Source organism: Hipposideros armiger, unplaced genomic scaffold (assembly GCF_001890085.2).
Source record: "Hipposideros armiger isolate ML-2016 unplaced genomic scaffold, ASM189008v1 scaffold_1159, whole genome shotgun sequence".
In the NCBI taxonomy this organism is placed as follows: domain Eukaryota; kingdom Metazoa; phylum Chordata; class Mammalia; order Chiroptera; family Hipposideridae; genus Hipposideros; species Hipposideros armiger.
The window spans coordinates 44927-65557 of record NW_017732509.1 but is presented as its reverse complement, the minus strand read 5'-3'; the positions used below and the strand labels follow the sequence as shown (position 1 = coordinate 65557).

The window sequence follows — 20631 nt, the reverse complement described above, 5'->3', positions numbered from 1 at the left end:
CCCCCCTGCCCTACCCTTTTTTTCTCCTTACCAGCTGTGTGACCCGGAGAGGACCCTGTGGTTCCTCAGAGTCTGTTACTTCATCTGTAAAATGCCTGGCTGAGGCTCCAACAGCAGTGTGGGTTAAAGGGCCTAAGCAGGGTGCCTGGCACCCTCAGCTCACATGTTCCTTGGGTCAAGTCACTCTGAGCCTCGCTCTTCCTATCCCTGAGTGGAATGCAAAGGCGTCCCGAGGTTGCTGCAGACTACAGCAGTCTGTGAACGGCCTTTGTGGACTGTGAAGTACTGCTCAATCTTCAGAGAAATCCCCCAGAGTCGGGGTGTCATCGATTTGAGGCAGGGGTCAGCAAACCTCCTCAAACCTTCTTGACAGCCCAGGTGGTAAAGCAGAGAGAGCACGCTTTTCCAAGGCTAACTGATTGCTCAGCGGAAAGACGGTACCCCATTTCTCCAGCAATACATTTCCCAAGGCAGGTCTCCTACTTTATCTGGCGCTCAACAGGGAGACGCAGCGGCCCGTACGGGACTGTAGGTGGAGTGGGGTTGGAGGGCAGACCTGGCCAGGGCTGCCCCACGCCCCCGGGTGTACAGCACTTCGGGGCGATCTCAGGGCTTTTCTCATGTCCCGAGGCCTGTCTCACCTTCTCACCTGGGGACCGAGCTTTAGACACGGACCCCTGCGGACGCCGCGAGTCCACGGCTCTGGGTGGGGAGCTGGGAGGTGGCTGTGGCCCGGGATCCGGCAGCCGACTGGCGAGCTCGCGGAGCCGGCGGCTCAGGAACCTGGAGCGCCCCGGCAGCGCAGCGCCCCTTGCAGCTGGGGGCGGGGCGGGGCGCGTGACGCGCGGCGCAGGCCAATGGGGCGCGCGCCCGGGGCCGAGCCTCCTGCGAGCCTTCGCTTCGCTCGCGGCATCACGTGAGCCGCGGGGAGTGAGCACAGAGCGAGCCGCGGCGGGCTACAGCTCCGCCGCAGCGACCCGCGGGCCGGCGGGCGAGAGAGCGAGCGCAGGACCCGCGGCTCGGCCCGCGGCCACCGCCGGACCGGGAGCCAGGCCGCCGCCCCCAGGCCAGCCCGCTGGGCCTCAGGACCACCGGTGCCTGGCCGCGGGCCGGGCGTGCGCCAAGTTCAGGTGGGAGAGGCGCGGCGAGGCCGCACGACCGCGTGGACGCGGCCCCGGGAGCCCAGTGGGCAGGCCGGGACTCGGGGTGGGGGGCACTGGACGGCTTCTGGGCGTGTGACCGGGCGCCCGCGCTGCTGTTCCAGGCTACACGCGCGCGTCCAGGGAAATGTCGGAGGAGCGGGGTGAGGCCCCGCGCGGGGAGGGGGTTCGGCCAAGCCCTTGGGAGAGTAACCCCCAGTTGCCCACCCGCACTTTCCCGGCGCAGGTCCGGGCCGCGGCCGCGGCGCCTGGCCCCGCGTACCCCGTTGCGCCTCGCAGGCCTGCCCTTCCATATGGCGGGCACCCGGCGGGGCCTGGAGAGACGAGCGGGTAGGCGGACGCACCCGCCTGCCCTGGCCAGGGAGGCGGGGGACAGAGGGACCTGTGGCGGAGGGGTTACTGTCGGTCAGCAGCCTTGGCCTCCGGGGGAGGGGGCACGGGCCGAGGACATGGTGACCAGCGGGCAGCACTCCAGGGCTCTGCCGAAGGGTCTGAGCGGGCTCCCCACGCCTTCCTTTCCTACTCACGTTCCCACACGCGCGCGGGCACCCACGCTGGCTCCACGCGCGAGTACGTCGCGGACACACTCCCGCACAGCCGCACCGGCTGCCGCGCACCACGCCCCGAACTCACACCCCTTTGCACCCGTACGGTTCACATGTCTTGTACCCCGACACTCCACTCAGAGTCCCCTGGCCCGTTCGACTGAACAGGGGCAGAGTGATGACGGAGGGCTGGCGGCGGCGGGAGCAGTGGAGAGGCTACTCCTACCCTCCCTGACTGCCGGATTCCTTCATTCCTCACTGTGGTGTTCCCTATGGAACCCTTCCCCACTCTGGGGCGGGGGGGGGGGATACAGAGGAGCTGTTTTCTCGCCCAATCCCCGGAGCGTGACATCACCAAATGCCTGAACCCCTCAAATCACCTCCCCGCCAAGGACCGGGTGGTTCCTGAGGCTCCTCAGCCTCCCTATAGGTGCGAGGACGCTGGGCTCGGCGACTTTGGGGCTTGCTGGCGGCACGGATAGCAGAGACTCTTATTTTGAAGGGCGGCCCCCGCCCGCCACCCCCGTGATTTGCACGCTGACCCAATGGCAAGCCCTTGGCCGGCGCTGGGCTTGTTATCAATTACATGTTGTTCCTGCAGCCGCTGTGTCCCCGGGAGAATAAACAGCAGGCTGGGCCGGGGGAGGGGGCGGAGTCCGGTCGCCTGCAGGAGACGGTGCCCAGAACAGTGCGTCCCCTCCCCCTGCACGCAGCCTGCGCCCCTGGCCGTGCCACGTGCTGCTGTGTTTTAGGGGCTGGAGACCGCTCCCGCCCTGGCGTCCCCTCTCTTTAAAGCCAGGTTTTCAGTGCTTCTGTGTCCAGCCCAAGCAGCCCAGCCCTGCATTAAGATCATGCTGCCTGACCCTGGCGGTTCTACTCCAGGTCTCATCCCTTCCCCCCCTCCCCCCTCCGCGTTTCTGACTCCCCACAGCAGTACCTTTCACTCACTACTCACTCAATCAGCAAATTCTGCCAGGTCCTGTTTTAGACTCTGGAATGTAGCGGCGGACTGAACAGTCAGAACAGCTTATATTCTGGTGGGGCGGTAGACAGAAAATAAAGTACACAAACACATAACTAAGATAGTCGTTGTGGTCGTACACCCCCCCCCCCCGCCCCCAATCTGGCAAGAGGAATGTAATGTGGGATGCTGTAATGGAGGGTGGTCAGGAAGGCCCCCATGGGGAGTGACTTCTGAGCTAAGATCTAAATAAGGTACTCCCAGGTGGAGTGCTGTGGGAAGAGGGATCCACAGAAAAGGGACAGCCAGGTTAGTGGCCTGAGGCCCATGAGGCTGAGAGCCTGGTGAACGAGTTAGTGTGAGTGGAGCAGATGGCGGTGAGGTCTGGGAGAGATGAGCAGGGCCCAGGTGTTGAGTGCTGGGGGAAGGCTGGGTTACCTTTCCTTGGAAAAGTATTTGGAGGTTTCCTCCCACCCCATCCTATTGTACTTATTTCCCCTACGCTTTATATCATTACCTCTGTATTTCAGTTCATATCTCAAAAAGTCCTTTAGAAAGAATGTACCACCACAATATCATCATCACACTTAAAAATAGTAACAGTAATTCCTTGATATCATGGAATATTCAGTTGGTGATCACATTTCAGGGGAGAGTTTTAAGTGGGCAGGAACATGGCCTGATCTGCCCCCCTTACCACTAGTCATGGTTCTTTCCAGGTTCCTAGCATCACAGCAGAGGGGCAGAAAGACAATGTCTTCCTCCATTTGAAGGCTAATCCTAATGACTAGTATTGACCAGCGCCTGCGTGCTTAGCTTGTGTTAGCTCACTAGACTCTTAAAACAACCTGGGAAACTAGGCATTGTTGGCAGCATCTCCACCCAACAGACCAAGACAGACACAGAGACATTGTGCCACCTGCTCAAAGTCACTCAGCTGATAAGTTGCAGAGGCAGGAGAGCAGAGCAACAAGGGTGGGCAATGGGTGGGGAGGTCTAGGGCGAGGTGTGGGCTTTGCCCAGCTTCATTGCTCTTTACATTATCTGGCACTTTCATTCCTTCTCAGCACCTGATTTGAATAGTGTGTATTCTAAAACTCCCAGTTTTAAGTCCTTAGCTGATTATTTAAACTAAAAGCCAAATGTCCTGGAAAAACTGCCTCTGGGGGTGCATGCTTGCCAAGGGCATCCACCTTGCCTCGTTTCCTGGAGCGCTATGAAGCTTCCCAGATGAGTGGGGAACTGAAGTCAAAGGTCCTGGGCCATTAGGGGCATGAAACGGTTGAGGAAACAGATTTGGGGAGATCCAGGACTTGCTCAAGGTCACAGATGATGATGACTCTGGCCCTGGGAGTTCTCTGCCTGGGGCTGGGCCTCTTGACCGTTGGGCAGTGCTGGGTGCCTGGCCCAGGGGTGGTCCTGGGGACAGAGCATAGAGCATAGGGGTGGGTGCAGGGTGATGCCAGGCAGCAGAGAAGCTCAGCCTTCAGGTGCAGAACATTCCCCTCCCCAACCTTAGTAAACACTCAGCCATGGTCACTGGGCGGGGACAAAGGTCCACAGAGGTGGCCCTGTCACAGCCTGATACTGTTGACTCTCCTTGGACACCGGTCCTAGCATGGCCTTCAGAGGACGCAGCTTTTCTCTGCTGAGATTCTCTAAGGCCCTCCTGGGCAACAGCTGCCACACTGGGAACTGGGGACACAGTGGACACCCTACAGCCCTGCCTGTCCTCATGGAGAGCATGGTCTAGTGGGGAGACGGGAGTTAGCTGGGCCTCCCCAAGTGGTGAGTACTCCATGGGTGCAGGCCAAGGGGGTATTCTCTACTGGCCCAGTAGGCTAGGTGGTGGTTGTGAAGTCACATGAGGTAAAAGCTCTGCCAGCGCTCTGGGTTCTGGGTCTATCTCTGCTTCCCATGAGTTTTCATGGGCAGGGTCTGGTCGGCCCAGTGATAGAGCCTCAGTAAAGTATCCATTTGTGCAGGGCTGTCCCCCTTCTCCCCTTTCACAGAGGAGGCAGCTGTGCCCAGAGGGGTCTGAGAGCTTGAGGGTGGGTGAGCTGCCCCCTTCAGATGGGGAAATAAGGCCCTTGAAGGCAGGTGCAATGGGTCTTTAATTTTCTGACACAAACTAGACTTGCCTGATTAAAATACAGATTGTCCAGTTAAATTTGAATCTCAGATAAAATAAGGTGATTTTTTTTTTTGCTTTATTTTTTAGGGAGAGGGAGAGGTCAGCTAAAATAATTTTTAATATAAGCATGTCCCATTCAATATTTAGGACATATTTACATTAAAAGTTGTTCAGTTTTAAAAAATATGAAATTCAAATTTAACTGGGCAGCCTGCATTATCATTTGCTCAATCTGGCAACACTGTCCTAGGCCCAGTACCACAGGGGTCAAAGGGCCAACGGCCATTCACCTTCCCCCCTCCAGTGACTCAACAGGAACGAAGCTGAGATCAGGTGTCCTCAGAAATCCAGCAACACCGATGAATTGCATGGCTTCCCCGACCTTGGCTGTTCCGAGGTGGAGAGAACTTACTTAAAACTTTCTCACTCACACACATTCACACTCAATCATTCACAGACACATGTGTGTTCTTTACCAGAATTGTTCTGGAAAATGTTTGAAAGCAAAAGTGCCCTGGGTTGTGCAATGGGCTTGGAGAGCACTCTTGCAAACAGGTGGTGCAATTTTGGAAAACATTCTTGTAGACAGAGCTCACCCAAGGGACAGATGGAGGCAGGATCCAGGCATTTGGCAATGGGATGCTATTGGCAGGTGGTGGAGGGGGGTGCCACCGACCCATGAGATGGCAGGTGAGTGCGCTGTCCTCCTGACTGGCCCTCCCTTGTTTCTCTCTGCAGCTGCCACTGGCACGGCCAGGCCAGCATGGTGGATCACTTGCTTCCGGTGGACGAGAACTTCTCGTCACCTAAGTGCCCAGTTGGTTATCTGGGCAATAGGCTGGTAGGCGGGCGGGCATACCACATGCTGCCCTCGCCCCTCTCGGAAGACGACAGTGACACCTCCAGCCTCTGCTCCTGTGCCAGCCCTGACTCACAAGCTCTCTGCTGCTGCTACAGTGGTGGCCTGGGTACTGAGGGCCAGGACAACATCTTGGACTTCCTGCTGTCCCAGGCTACGCTGGGCAGTAGTGGCAGTGGCAGCATTGGGGCCAGCAGTGGCCCTGTGACCTGGGAATCCTGGCGGAAGGCACCGGTACCTGTGAAAGGAGAGCATTTCTGCTTCCCTGAGTTTCCTGTGAGTGACCCGGATGATGTCCCAAGGCCCTTCCAGCCCACCCTGGAGGAGATTGAAGAGTTTCTGGAGGAGAACATGGAGCTGGGGGTCAAGGAGGCCCCAGAGAACAACAGCAAGGACTTGGAGGCCTGTGGCCAGCTATCAGCTGGGCCACACAGGAGCCACCTCCATCCTGGGTCTGGTGGGAGAGAGCGCTGTGCTCCCCCACCTGATGGTGCCAGTGCAGGCGACACCCAGGGCTCGGGTGGGGGGCCTGCCCCCGAGGGCCCTGTCCCCTTGCTGCTGCAGATCCAGCCTGTGCAGGTGAAGCAAGAATCAGGCGCAGAGCCCGCCTCCCCTGGGCAGGCCCCGGAGAGTGTCAAGGTAGCCCAGCTCCTGGTCAACATCCAGGGGCAGACCTTCGCACTCTTGCCCCAGGTGGTGCCCTCCTCGAACTTGAACCTGCCCTCCAAGTTCGTGCGCATTGCCCCTGTGCCTATTGCCGCCAAGCCCATTGGGTCAGGACCCCTGGGGCCTGGCCCTGCTGGCCTTCTCATGGGCCAGAAGTTCCCCAAGAACCCAGCGGCTGAACTCATCAAAATGCACAAATGTACTTTCCCTGGCTGCAGCAAGATGTACACCAAAAGCAGCCACCTCAAGGCCCACCTGCGACGGCACACAGGCGAGAAGCCCTTCGCCTGCACCTGGCCAGGCTGTGGCTGGAGGTCAGTATGGCGGGTGATAGGCTGGGTGGTGAGTGTGGCCCTCTCATCTCCGCTCCGCTAGGTGTGCAGCCAAGGCTGAGGTCTCCACCATTAGATAAGGCTGGTTAGGAAGGGCAGAGGGTCAGCAGATGTCCTTGTCCCTCCTAATCACTAAAGCCAAACCAACTTGTCTCCAGATAAGGCTTGCTGGGTCTTGTGCTGAGGGTGAGGGTCTGCAGCAGGGTAGAAGGGCTCTCACAGCCATAACTAGGACAGTTGAGACCGTTGGGCATGGGCTAGGTGCCACATGTGGCTGTGGCTGTGTGTGCACTGTGACAGTGTGCACTGCTCCCTCTGTGCCTTGTGGCACCCTAAAGGGTAAGTACCACCCTTACTCCCATCTTACTGCTGAGCAAACTGAGACTCAACCTGGCTATGTAACTTGCCCAAGGTCTCAGCACTTTGTAAACTTGATTTGAACCCGGGGGTCATATCAGAACAGTTGTATCCTGAAAATGCTGTTACCCAACCAGAGGGACCAGTTCTGCTTACAGACTTCTCTGGGCCTGTGGGCTGGGCCTGGCCCTTGCTACCCCAGGGGACCTGGAGGTGTGTTGGAGAAGCCACAAAGGCTTTAACCACAAGGGAGGACTGGTGGTGGTGACCCGAAGGTAGAAGACTCCTTTGAGGCTCTACTCTGGGTGGCACAATGGGGAAAACCGACTCTCAAAGGGCAGGGCTCTTGCCAGGGTTACCCAGCCCGAGAGTGGAACAGCTGGATGGAACCCCTGTGGATTGTCCTCCACTGGGCCCCAGGCGTGGCTTACCTTCTTTGGGAGGATGTGCCCACCTTTTCCTGAAAAGCAGGCAGCCGGCCGGGAGCTCTAACGCTCAGGGACGCAACAGCTGGACTCTCCCTGGTTTAGGATGCCCACCCCACTGGAATCTCTGGACTGCTTGGGAGGGTGACTTGTACTAACCAGCACATTACTGGGCTTTGCTGCTGTGCCTGCTGCTACATGTGTGAGAGAGCAACATGGCACGCTCATGTGTGAGCAGAGCCGGATCTTGCAAATGGCTGTGTAGCTGCATGTATGCACATGTGTATGCATATTGCTTTCTTCATGTGTGTCTCCATGTGCTGCATGACCATATGTGTTTGTGCACCTTATCCATGTGTGTGCTTCCATGTCAGTGTGGCACATGGGGCAGTTTGCAGCTTTTGTTTTTTTGACCAGATTCTCATCTGAGAGCTCATGAGAGTTGGTCCCAAGGTGGAAGGTGCCACTCCTGGAGTCCTGGCTGGCCCAGGATGGGAGCTGTGACTAGAATGTTTGATGCGATGCTGGCAGCCCCTTTCCATGGTGTGCCAAGCTAGCCAGAGAGGGACTTGTCCCAAATAGCATCTTGGATTAGGGAGGCCCTTCCTGAGTGAGGGCATCCCCCACCCTTAATGCCTGGAAGGTGCCCATCAGCAGACCTGCAGGGCTTCTGTGAAAGCTCACACTCCAGCCCCACCATTCTGGGTGTCAGTACTATTGTTGCATGCTTCTCTGAGCCTAGTGCTGCAGTCCGCCAAGTGGGTCCTGAGGTAACAGGTGCATTTGCAGGACAGCTTGTGAAGCCTGATGTGGTGGCAGGTGTGCAGTGCTAAGTGGTCAGAACTTGGGGCAGGGAGGAGCCCGGAGACATGGAGCCTTAGAGGCAGGTGCTCAACTGCAGAAGGGAGGGGCATTGAGATGCCTTGGCTGGGGGGCAGCTGGCAGCAGTGTTTGGAAACCCCAGTCTTGGGCAGCCTCCAACTTGTTGTGTGCCCTAGGGGTGGTTCCCTGCCCAAGCCTCAGTTTCCTCATCTGTAAAGTGGAGTGCCAGCTCACTACCTCTCTCTACCAGGGGTGTCCCCTTCTCATTGGTGGTATTGTCACTTTCATACAAGGTTATAGTCTGAGAAGGGAAGGTGTTCTGCCCAGCTTTCACACTGGTGGAACCCCATCTCAGAGGCACCCCCAGACTCATAGGGACTCCTGTTGGATGCATTCTCTTCTTCATGGGGGGCAGGCTGGGGAGAAGTTGGGCAGCTGGCTTGGCAGAGCACTGGTCTGACTCTCATGATGGGCTCATCCTGGGCACTGTCTCCTGGTTGCTGCTGACTATTGGCAAGTGGCCCCTCAAGTTGGGGTAGGGCTGGGTGGGGCCACAGAGAGGAAGAGTGTGGTCCTTGGCGAAGGCCACCCATTTGGCCCACTCCGCCATTAGGAGGAACCTGCCTTCTTCCAGGCTGTACCAGAGAGAAGACGGAACCCTCAGCCCAGAGTACATCTTAGGAAGGCAGGTCTCAGCCTCCGACATGGTAGCCTCAGGAGATAGTGAGTTCCCCGTAGCAAGAGGTGTGTAAAGAAGAGTGTGACTTGTGGAGGGGATTCAGCTCTGTCATTTCTAAGCTCTGGCCCCGGTCATCTTGCTCAGGACCCACTTGGCAGGGAAAGGCATGGTAGGTGTCTGGCATGGCATGGTCCCTGCGGAGTCAACCCTGAAGCCATCCCTGCCTCTAGTCTCTCCTAAGCCTTCAAAGGGCACCCCCAGCTTCTTCCAAGGTCCCCCCAGAGTTGGGTCTGGCCTTGGTCGGGTCACATGTGGCAGAGGCACTGGGAGCCAAGGGGGCCTGACTCTCAGGAGGGCTGTTTCTCTGAGGATTTGAGAGTCCCCAGTTGGCCTTCAGGGATCCTGAACATGAACACAAGATGTGCATGTCTCATAAATGTGGCCATAGGTCACAAATGTGACCTTCAACGGAGGGTCAAGTGTTGAGGGAGCCCTGGCAGCAGCTGGGAAGGAGGACAGAAGTAATGATGATGATGATGATGAGGTATCACTTTTATTGACCACTTACTGTATGCTAGGCACTATTCTAAGGTTCTCAGGGCTGGAATCCCCTCCATAAATCCCCATACTTGCTTGTTGTATGCCTACTGCCACGGGGAACTCGTTACCTATTGAGGCTACTCTGGCCTGTATGTGTGCTTCGGTACACGTAAATTCCTGTTCAGACTTCTCATTCTGGCGCGCAGGCCTGCGCAGCCTGAGTTTGCCGGCGTCCCCTCCACAGGGCAGGCTCCCACTCAGGCCTTGGCCCTTGCTGTACCCTCTGTCTCCATTGCTTTCCCCTTGGTGCAGCTGTAGTTGGTCTTGTGATGGTCCCTGCACACGTCACAAGCATTAGCTCACTGAGCCCTCACAATAGCTTTGGAACATGTAGGCACCAATCTGCATTTCACAGAGGGGGAAATTGGGGCCCAGAAAGCCTGCAGGGACAGAGCCAGTGAGTGTGGCTCTGGGCGCACCCGCAGGTAGTGCCTCAGCCAAACCCTGACTCGCCTGGAGAGACCAGCAGCCACAGCCTGGCGTTCCCCTCATCTTCTCTCCGTGTGCTTGGTATTATAATGGCCAGGTGTCCTCTGTCCCCCACAAGGCCATCAGCTCTTTCAGGTGTTATGCCAAGGGCTAGGGGAAAAGAGCTAACAGCAGCATAACAGTAGCTCCTGATGTGTGCTAGGCACTGCTCTGAATGTGCCAAATACAGTAACTCATGTAAACCTCCAAACAAGTCCATGAAGTAGGCATTAGTATGTTCCTATTGTACAGAGGAGGAAATGGGGCACAGAGCATTTAAGGAATTTCTCCATGGTCACACAACTAGTAAGTGGCAGAGCCAGGAGTTCACCTTGGGCTATCTGCCCACCCCTCCCCGCCAGACTCAGGACCTCTCTCCAGCCCCCTCTGTAAACCTCCAGTGCGGGGTGTCCTGCTAGAGTATTGAGAGGCCCTGCACCTGCATCTGGTCTTCGGGGTGGCCTGCACAGTTGCTTGCCTCCCCGTGTAGGGAGCTCTTCACTCCCAAGGTCGCCTCTCTTCTTCCTGCTGGCCCTGGTCAGCAGTTTCCTCTTCCTCCTACAAGGCTGGGTATGGCTCTGGCACTGTGTCCTGTGCCCCACCCTGTGAACCTTTGTGTGATGAACGGTGTCCCTCCCTGCATCCCCCCCCCCCCCCCCCCCGCTGTCGCTTGTACAGGTAACCAGCCCCTATTTCCTTCTGCTCTTGATCCTGAACCCAGTGTTCCCTCTTGTGACGTGGTTCTGCACCCTTGACTGGGCTGAAGCCAGACATGCCCTACCCCGAGCTAACTGGGAAGTGGCGATTTGCCTGCCTTCCTAGAAGTTTCCTTGCTTCACTCTCGGATACAGGCCTCCTTTGTTCCTTGCAGCAGAACTTCCCGTTCCAGAATAGTCAAGCTGTTCTGTCTAGAAAGAATCCCCTCCTGCTATAATTAATATCAATGTTAACTTTCAGCAGCCCTGTGTGGCAGGTACTCTTATCATCCCCAGTGGACAAAGGAGGCCTAGAAAAGGGGAGTTAAAGGCCGGAGGCCACAGAGCCAGGAGGCAGCAGGGACAGGGTTCAAGTCCATTGGTCTGGCTGCCAGCCTGCTCTCATGGCCCTTGTCACTGCTGCCTCTACTCAATAAGGCATTCTCTGACCCCACATCCACAGGCAGCACAGCCCCCAAGTGTGGTTGGGCAGGTTGTGCACTGTACAACTCTAGGGGGTGTCATTCCCATTGAAGTCCTTGAGACTTGACTGTTTACAACCATGGCTTTCTGGCTGATGGAAGGGATGGAAGGCACAAAGGTATCGTGAATCAGAGTAATGACCCCCACACTCCAGGACCTCACCAGGGGCCAGGCCCTATGTTAAGCTCCTTGAAGGTAATAAGAGCTCACAATTGTTGGATGATTGCCATGTACCAAGCACTGCTGTAAACATCTGTTGCCTTTTACAGTCCTCTGAGGCAGATCTATCAATTCCCTGTCTCCAGGTGGGGAAACTGAGCCTCAGAGAAGATGGTTGCCAGTCCGTACGTGGCAGAGATCACTACCATCTCAGCCACTTGGGCCCTCTACCCCCCCCCCCCCCCCGTCACCCCCGTAGACCCCAGGCCGCTCTGATGGCTGCTCTTTGAAACAATGTAGATGAGGGTGTGAGGCAGGAATCTTCTGAGGGTTGGGTTCCCAGGGACGGACCTCTTGGGCCACAGGACTCTGAGGCAGCAGGGAGGGGTCTTGCAGGTGGGGACAGTTTTTTCTCAGGCCTGGCTCTCCTTTGGCGTCCCCATGATCGGAGGGCTGCTATGGCCCTTGTGTTACTGCCTTTGGCCTCTGAAAAAAGTTCTGGAAAGTGGACAGAAATCTCAAGGTTTTCATGGGATGAGTGAGAAAACTGAGACCCAGGATGGTTCTCGAGTTTGCTCAGGACCACATGGGGCTCCTGATGGGGTAGGGACCTGAGTAGATCCTGCTGTCCCTTGGCTGTGTGACCCTGGCAAACCCCTTGTCCTTTTTGAGCCCTTGCTGAGGTATTGTCAGTCTGACAGTGCTGATCCTAGCTCCCCAGAAAGGTGCAGGTGCCCCAGTGCATGGTGTCTGGAAGGCTCTGGCACTGCTGGTTGTTTTCTGTAGTTGTCTACTGGCCCCTGCCTTGGGCAGGCCCAACTGCTTAGAAGCTGTGTGTCTACCTCCTGCTGGAGGCACGTGGCCCTGGCCAGGAAGCACAGGTCCAGGCTCTGACTTCCAGGGCATGTGTATGTTCATGTAGGTACATGTGCATCCCTGTGTGTGATGTGTGCCTGTGCATGCATGTGTGCACGTGTGGAGTGGGTACACATGTGTACATGTGCAAGTGTGCACACACATGCAGTGCGCCCATGTTCATGACATGTACATGTAAGTGGCATGTGTATACATGTGTGTGTACATGTGTGTCTATATGTATGAGTGTGTGGATACACATGGGTGCGTGCATGCTTTGGGACTTGAGAGGACTGTCCCTGTGAGAGCTCTCTATACTCTTGTGGGTGCCGGCTATGTCTATTCTTTCATGTAAAGGCACTTACTGGGCACCTACCATGCACCAGACAGACATTTCTTTCCTCATGGAGCTGATGGTCTAGTGGCACAGACTGACATTCATCAAAAAGTTGAAAATGAATTTAAAGTTGTAACAACAGTAGAGGGGCCAGGAAAGAGAGGTGCATTGTGCTGTGAGAGCCTAGAATGAGATGCAGTCCTGGAGGGCTTTCCTGAGGAAGTGACATTTGAGCTGGGCTCTAAGGGTTGGGTGGGAAGAAGCAAGGAGAGGAGGGGAGGGAAGAACATTCTGAATAGTAGGAACAGTATATGCAAATGTCCTGTGGCAAGAGAGACCAAGGACAGATCAGTGTAGGTGGAGCAAAGAGGAGAGTATGTGTGGGGGCAGTGGGGTCTCATTGCCAGGATCAGGGCCATGGGGTGGAGAGAGCCTGAAATCAGTGAGAGCTGTCTGAGCCCTGTGGTCCTGCTCAGTACTTACCTCTCTCATTAGCAGCTGCTCCTTTCCAGTGGCCACTGGGCTATGGGAGCCCTTTCTCTTGGGCAGACTGAGGCTAAGAGAGGGACGTGGCAAGGGAACCATTTAAGCTCTCAGAAGTACCTCCCAATGGTGTGGTTTTATTTGGAGGAAACCTTAGGGAGTCTCACTTTCAGAGTCCAGGAGTGCAGTAGGGCTCAAGTCTGAGGACCCTGCTAGAACTGCCTGCCAAGCTTGGGGAAAGAGACACCTGTCCTGGACCTCAGTTTCCCTCTCTTGTTGGGCTTCTTACCATGCAGAAGCCCCAATTTCTGATCTAAAGGGGAGGTGGGGAGCATGAGGCACAGCCTTAGTCACGGCCAGGGTGATCCCACTGCACCTGGGTTGAATAGGAGGTAAGGGGGACAGTAAGTCAAGACTCTAGTAGGCTTGAGAACCTGCCCCAATATTTACCAGCTGCTCTCAGCTCTCTGGCCCAGATGCATGAGACTGGTCCCGCTGTGCTAGCAAAGCCTTTTTTTTTGCAATTCTTGCCATCCCAGAGGGGCGACAGGGACACGGGGAAGGGGGACTTGGGTCAGTTGCTTTTGGACAGTGGATTTAGAAGTAACTTTGATAGTTGAAGCACCGCAGGCCGCCCTGCCAGGCCGGTGGAGTCCTGGGGAACCGCCGCCAGCCTGGGAATGGGGGTGCGGGATGGGTGTGGCAGGGCTGGTTTCACTGATCGCGGTGTCCTGTAGGTTCTCGCGCTCCGACGAGCTGTCTCGGCACCGACGCTCACACTCGGGCGTGAAGCCCTACCAGTGTCCTGTGTGCGAGAAGAAGTTCGCACGGAGCGACCACCTGTCCAAGCACATCAAGGTGCACCGTTTCCCCCGGAGCAGCCGCTCAGTACGAGCCACCAACTGAGCCCCGTCCCCCCTCCCACCCCGTTTCCCCCCACTCCCCCACCGGGATCACCCTGATATTTTGTAGCAATAATTTATTTGCCTACTTCAGAGGGACGTGACAATGTTTTCAACCCACCTTCTGAAGCCCAGGACATGTGGGAAGAGGGGATCTGGCCTGGGAGGCGGGAACCCAGAGCCCCCCACCTGCTGCCTTTCTTGGGGAGACCCAGCCCCCGACCTGGAGGCCGGCCTTCGTGCCTTACGCTTTGGTGCCTTCCTGCGTGCCCACCTCTGCTGCAGTGGCCTGGGGGCCTGGCCCTTCTCCCACTGGGCTCTCTGCCTACGCCCGGGCCAGGGCCAGGGCCAGCACTTTATTGCCCAGGAAGATGAAATGTGCAGTTTTGAAATGCCAGTTCCCAGAGGGAGCCACACAGGAAAGAAGGAAGTAGGCCGAAAGTCCTGGGCTGCACTGTGGCATGAGGGTAGCTTTGTCCAAGATGCCTCGCTGAGCCTGACTACCAGAAGGTATGGGCGGGGCGCAGGACCTGGCCTTGTGTAGCTGTGGGATTGGGGTGGAAAGGCCCTTCTTTGGGAGGCTGACAGTGCATGTGCTTAAGTTAAATGTACAGGGCAAGCAGACAGATGCAGGCTCTGGGTCATCTGTGCCCAGTGTGGCTTATCCCTTCCTCCTGTTTCCAGACAAGTCCAGACACTGGCCTCCAGGGTCACCTTCGGGAGGAGAGGGGAGAAGGCTGCAGTGCATGTAGAAGAACCAGGTAGAGCCCCCAGTCCTGATTTAGAAATGCATTCCTTATTTTGCCTAGAAATTAATATCAAATGAACTAGTTGTTTTGACAGGTTTATTTCACATCCTATGAATGTATGTAAATAAACTGTACATAGGTACATCTACATAAAATATCTTTTAATAACATATCAGCATTTGTGTAAATTTGAAATTTTAAAAATCTATAAAGTGGTGTATATATGTTACAATTATGTATATTTTCTTTGGTTCTTCATAAAAATATATTTACTTTGCCAATAAAAAGAAAAAAGAACTCAATAACTTCATGACACTCATGTGCTGTTTTCCTCTGCTCTGCCAGGAAATAGGGGCAATTTGGGGACTGAGTTTCAGGGGACCTTGATGTGTACCTGGAGGGATACAAAGGTGCCTTTGGGATCAAACCTTTGGCCAAGCTTCACCTCTAGGCCACCTGCTGGATTTCTGCTTATTCCAGTTTCCGGGAGGACTGGGAGCTTCCTCTCATCTTCTTTGCACAACCCCAAATCCAACCCCTATCCCAGTGTCACCTGTGGGAAGCCACCATGGGTCAGGTCAGGCCCACAGGGGTCACTACTCTGATATATTGTTAAAGACCCTTACTTGGCAGTTAGCACTTCCTACCCTCTGTTCAATCCATCGAGCATTTATTGTGCACCCACGGTGTACACTGTGTGGGGGTCGGAGGGCGTATCATTTCCCCTCCTGGACTTCCCTAGGAAACGGCATATTACTTCCCACTTGCAGAGGTAATGGCGAATGAATTAGGAGTCTTGACCAGGCAAAGGCGAGACTCAGAGGGCTGGTGTATGGAGTTCGGCCACTGCCTTCATCCTCCCCAGCTGCTCAGAGCTCTGGGGAGACAAAGCTTCCCAAACTACCCCAGAAACTTGAGGTCTCTCTGAGCACTTGCACAGTTAGGGTTTGGACCCATCCACATGTCCTGGGGGCGGTGGGGACCAGAGAGCAAGGAGAGGCCGTGAGCTATCAAGATGGTAGGAAGGCCAGACTCAGTGGCTGTGGTTCTCCTGTCATGTGAAGTGGGAAGTGAGGACCTTTCAGAGGTGGTTCTCTTCCCAGGAGCCTGACACAAGTCAAAGCAAGTATTTCTCAGTGACACCCCTCAGAGACTGGCCCTGGTCCTGGGGAAAGGACTCGGCCTTGTGACCTCTGCCTTTTGCCCCTGACTGGATGTACCCTCTATGGCCAAACATGCTCTGGGGAAGTGAGGCATTGATTTCCAGGTACATCAACGTAGTCTTTCTTCATCCATAAACAGGCAATGCATCTCAGATAAGAGGGACACTAGAGGTCAGGACAGTCATTTTGGAGAAGCCTGTGAGCACATGTATCCATGGTGCAGGGCACTGACCAGGTCGCCACTCCCCTCATCTCAGTGCATGTCCCCAACAGCCCACTTACTCTGAGCCTGCAACCCCCAGCTGACCCTATGTCCTAGCCAAGGCTAGTCTGGCTGTGTGTGGTGGGGTGGTCTAAGTCATCACCCTCAGTCTGGCTCCAGACTCCTCACTTGATGAGTCTGTTCTCACCTTTGTCATGTACTTTCCCTGGGTGGATAGCACAGCAGAGTGATCATGGCGTGGAGGGTGGTGCTGTGAGTGAAGCGGTCTGCCTTTTGATCCTTGCTTCCCTCTCTTTGGGTGGGGTTATTAAACCTCTCTGGATTTGAGATTCTTTACCCTGCAGAATGGGGTTGAAAGTCCCCATGTTGCAGCACGGTGGTGAAGGGTAAGTAAGAATGCATGTGTGACTTGGAACAGCAGCAAGGACCCTTTCCAGGGTGTGAGCCTGCCGCCAGTCCAGATGGAGAGCCTGGGAAGGCAGGGCTTCTGGTCTTCTGCTGCAGCCAGTGCTACCACAGCAGGACCCACAGGAGCGCTGGGGGTTCTGTTAAAGTGCCTGGCTTGTCTTCTGCCTCTGGAAGCCCCCCATGCCACCACCTTTGCCACCCCTTGTCACTTCTGTGGCTGGAAGAAGAGTGTTTGTCTTGGCCTGCCAGTCAAGAAAGCAGGTGGTGATGTGAGCCGATGTGCCCACAATTGTTTGTAATAGGGGAGAAGTCTAGAAGGTTGCTGAATAGAAACCTGGCCTTTATCCCCTAGTACCCTTCCTTGCACAATGCCCTTTCCCAAAAGCACAAAGGGGAGGGAAGCACCATGTATTGAGCACTATATTAGGCAGAGTATCTGCTAGGCTACCATAACAAAGAAACCCCTAAACACTGTGGCTTACATGAGATAGAAATTTTTGTTTTTGTTTGTTTGTTTGTTTTTTCTATTTAAACAGTCTAAAAGTAAGCAGTCCAGGCTGATATGGTGGCTCCAGCATGGGGCACCTGGGTGTTGGTCCAAGATGGCTTACCAGGGTCCTGGGCCAGCCTGTGGAAAGCCGGTGAGGAGCTGTGTGTTCCTGCCCTCCCTGCAAGGGCGTGGGCTGGGGTTTGCACAGCCCTGTCTACTCATGTCCCATTGGCCAGAACTTAGTCACACGGCTTCATCCACTGCAAGCAAAGCTGGAAAATGTAGTCTTAATCTGGGAGGTTATGGGCACAGCTAAAATTTGTGAGTTCTATTATACAGGAGAAAAGAGGGGCGAGTAGGAGTTGAGTTCCCTGCAAGCACACTTGGTGCCACGCACACAGCATGCTGTTCACCTCCCAGAGCCTGCAGATGAGCACCTGCACAACATACATAAGTCATGGTGGAGCCAGGTGGGTTCGGCTCGTATGGTTTTGTCCACATTCTTAGAATGGGTGTCATTGGCAGGTATGGGACCAGTGGTTAGGCTTCCAGGATCCACAGCAGGGTATCATGAAGGGGAACACTGTGGGAACAGAGGAGCTACAACACTTCGACTGACAAGCCAAGGCTGCAAATGACAGAATCCCAACTCATACAGATGACAGTAAACAAAACCCCATCTAAAGTCACCAGTGTCTATCTCGAATAAGGCCCAGAATCTCTACAAAGTACCATGGGGGTTAGTGGTACAGGCTTTCTAGGGAACTGTAACTTTTCTTACGCTCTGTCAGTTCGGAGTATCAAAGGCCTGGGCAGTGGATACAGGGAGAAACTGCTGGGAATGGGCTTGTTAAGATGCACAGCTGTCAATGTAATCAGGGGCTTGGAACATCACACAAGGGGACCAGACATGGGAACAAGGTCAGTCCTCTCTGTGACACCACGTCTGAACAGACCTTGCTTTATTTGAAGTTAAGCAAAGATGACTAACACCGTGGGACCTATTAAAAGACTGCAGATGGAAGCAAAGGGAACAGCATTCAGAAAACTCAAAGAAAGTGCACACCTGAGTGATCCACTGTAGGACCCAGAAAGGTGTCTTCAGAAATTTCGTTATCTTCAACAGATAAAAAAATTCACTGTGGCTCCTGGAAGTCCACAAAGGGGGTCCCAGCTGCAATAGAGCAACAGGACAGGGTACAGAGAGAGACGGAAGGGATGAAACAATATCACAAGGGAACAAAATCTGCAGCAGCAGAATTAAAATCTGTCTTGGAAACAGCGAGGAGGAGAAGGTGGGGCAGGCTTCCGAGTGCTGCCGTGGGGGACAAGCTCATGCATCTTTCATAACTTAGCCGGGAAGGAAGGAGGAAAATGGGATAGACAGGTACGGAAGGCAGAAAATACAAAACCAGTAGCTGAATATTGGGGTGTCTGGATCAGACTCCAGAACAAATACCATATACTAATACTGTACATAACATATGTAACATATATAATATACTAATATGTAACACATACAATATATTAATACATTACATCGATAACACACTAATATGTAACATATATAACATACTAATACATAACATATACAAATATAATGAATACAATGATACAATATATAACTAAATAATATAATATATAATTATACCTATATACACACATTATGTAAGTGGAGGACTGGGCAAATACCCTACCTGTGGAGGGCAGGAGAGCATAGCAGGTGGGTCTCAGAGGTAGAAAATTGGAATTGAGCCCATATGAGTGTGTTGGTCTCTCTGAACTTCAGGGTCCTTATATAGAACATCAGGGTCTTTATGTGAAACCAGTGTGACTACATTGATCCCCCAGGCTATGTGAAGATGGAGTAAGTTCACATAGTTAAAATAGCAGACCCACTGCATTATGGTCAAGAGGCAACAAGTGATGAGGCAGAAAGCAGATAAATGCAAAAACCAAAGATAGGTCTCCCACTAAAGGAACATATCTGAGATAAAGATTTGGAAGCTTAGATGCAGCTCACACCTTGAGGTCAGGCCTACACAGGAAGGGGCACCTGGGTGGGGGGTGGGGGGGGTTCTTGCAAGAAGGAGCCCCTCAAGGAGTGAGGTCTGGACCCTGAGTCCAAGTAAGCTTCCAACCATCATTGGTCCTTCTGCATCTTGGCTCATCTGCTCTATGTCTGGGAGCCCTGCAGGCACAAGGGCACACTGACATCACCGTCCCTGCCTGTTCCCAACATCTGGTTCTGTGAACTGGGCCTCGACTCTGAGCTGAGTTAATATTGAAAAATACGAGAGAAATTTCCAGTCAAGAGGGAGGAGTAGGTAAACGCTGTGCTTGCCTCCTCTCAGGACCACATCAAAATTACAGCTAAACTACAGAGCAACCATCATTGAGAATCACCTGAAGTCTAGCTGACAGAAGTACTATAACTAAGGACATACAGAAGAAGCCATGTCGAGAATGGTACGAGGGGCAGAGATGGGGAATGGGCTGGTCCCATGCTTGCATGTGGCAGTTGAAAGTAGGGAGGGATGTCTTGGCTGCAGGGGTCCCCCCTGAGGAGTGAGGAGGTCCAGCCCCATGCCAGGGTCCCCAACCCAGGGTTTCAGTGCTGGGGAGGGAAGTCCCATAACTTCTGGCTGTGAAAACCAGTAGAGAATGTGGCTGAGTGAAATAGCAGTCTGCTGGAGTCCCAGGCATTCCTCTTAAAGGGCCCACACATGGACTTACTCACTGACATACTCATTTGCTCTGAGCTCCAGTGCTGGGGCAGCAGCTTGAAGGGAGCTGGGGACATATGGGGAGGAACTGAATTGTCCGGCTACAGGGCAAGGGCTGGAGGGGCAGCTTTCTCCCAGCCACAAGTTCTGGCAGAAGTCATTGTTCCTTTGTTGGGCCTTCTCCCCACCCAGCCTGCATATGCACATGGCTGCCATATCTGAGTCTCCATTGGCCTGGCTAACACCATTCACCCCACCCTACCCAACTCATGGGTCCACCTAAACCACTTCCAGTGGATTTTCCATACAAATGGCCTGTATTGGTTCATGCTACAGACTTCTCTAAAATCTCTCAAAAGGTTCACAAACCCCAAACAAGCCAGCATCTGGCTTTGGCATGCCCTGTACCTCTTGCTAAGCAGCTCCAAGCCTGACACTGGCAACAGCCAGCCTCAGGAACCTCCAAGCCCAGCGCAGGTGGTGGCCATCTGCAGATTGATCTGAGGCTCATTCCAGGTGGCCTTGGGCATGGCATAGTTTATAGCTAAACTTGGCCTGTGGTGGGGCCTCTCCCAGGAGGCCCCAATGCCAACATGCCTGTGGCCAACTTCAGACCAAGCCAGAGCACAGCCCAGCTGTCTTCACAGATGACACATCCTGCTAGAGTGAATCCTGATCTGTAGGGTCAGCCCCTGCACAATGACTCCTCTACTGTAGTCACAGCCCAGTCCTCACAATCGATCAGCCTGATGGTCAATACCTCCCACTGACCTGCCGACAGCAGCCAAAGCTCTATTACAATAGGAGGGCACACACAACCCATACAAGAGACACATCTGTAGCACCCAGCTCAGGTGACCAGGGAGACTGAGCCGCTGGGCCCCACAGGACACCTACTACATAAGGCTGGAAGACATAGCAGCTCTTCCTAATATACAGAGAGAAACACA

The 20631-nt window shown here is 54.5% G+C and overlaps 1 protein-coding gene and 1 long non-coding RNA gene across 4 annotated transcripts in view; one reads left to right on the top strand and one right to left on the bottom strand.

Moving 5' to 3' along the window:
- LOC109376616 (uncharacterized) overlaps positions 1-802 on the bottom strand; it is a 14811-nt gene extending 14009 nt beyond the window's left edge. For both annotated transcript variants that reach the window (XR_002122759.1, XR_002122758.1), the window contains exon 1: positions 642-802. This is a non-coding gene — a long non-coding RNA (uncharacterized LOC109376616). The remainder of the gene's footprint in view (positions 1-641) is intronic.
- A 148-nt stretch (positions 803-950) lies between these two features.
- Positions 951-14972, top strand: KLF15 (KLF transcription factor 15). 2 transcript variants are annotated; one of them, XM_019632665.1, is made up of 3 exons: positions 951-1130; positions 5539-6639; positions 13758-14972. In XM_019632665.1, the coding sequence occupies exons 2-3, from the start codon at positions 5564-5566 to the stop codon at positions 13924-13926; spliced, it is 1245 nt and encodes a 414-aa protein (XP_019488210.1). In that variant the 5' UTR covers positions 951-1130; positions 5539-5563; the 3' UTR covers positions 13927-14972. The 2 variants fall into 2 exon arrangements, with proteins under 2 accessions (XP_019488210.1, XP_019488211.1); XM_019632666.1 differs by lacking the exon at positions 951-1130 and adding an exon at positions 4171-4454.
- Positions 14973-20631: the final 5659 nt, after the last annotated feature.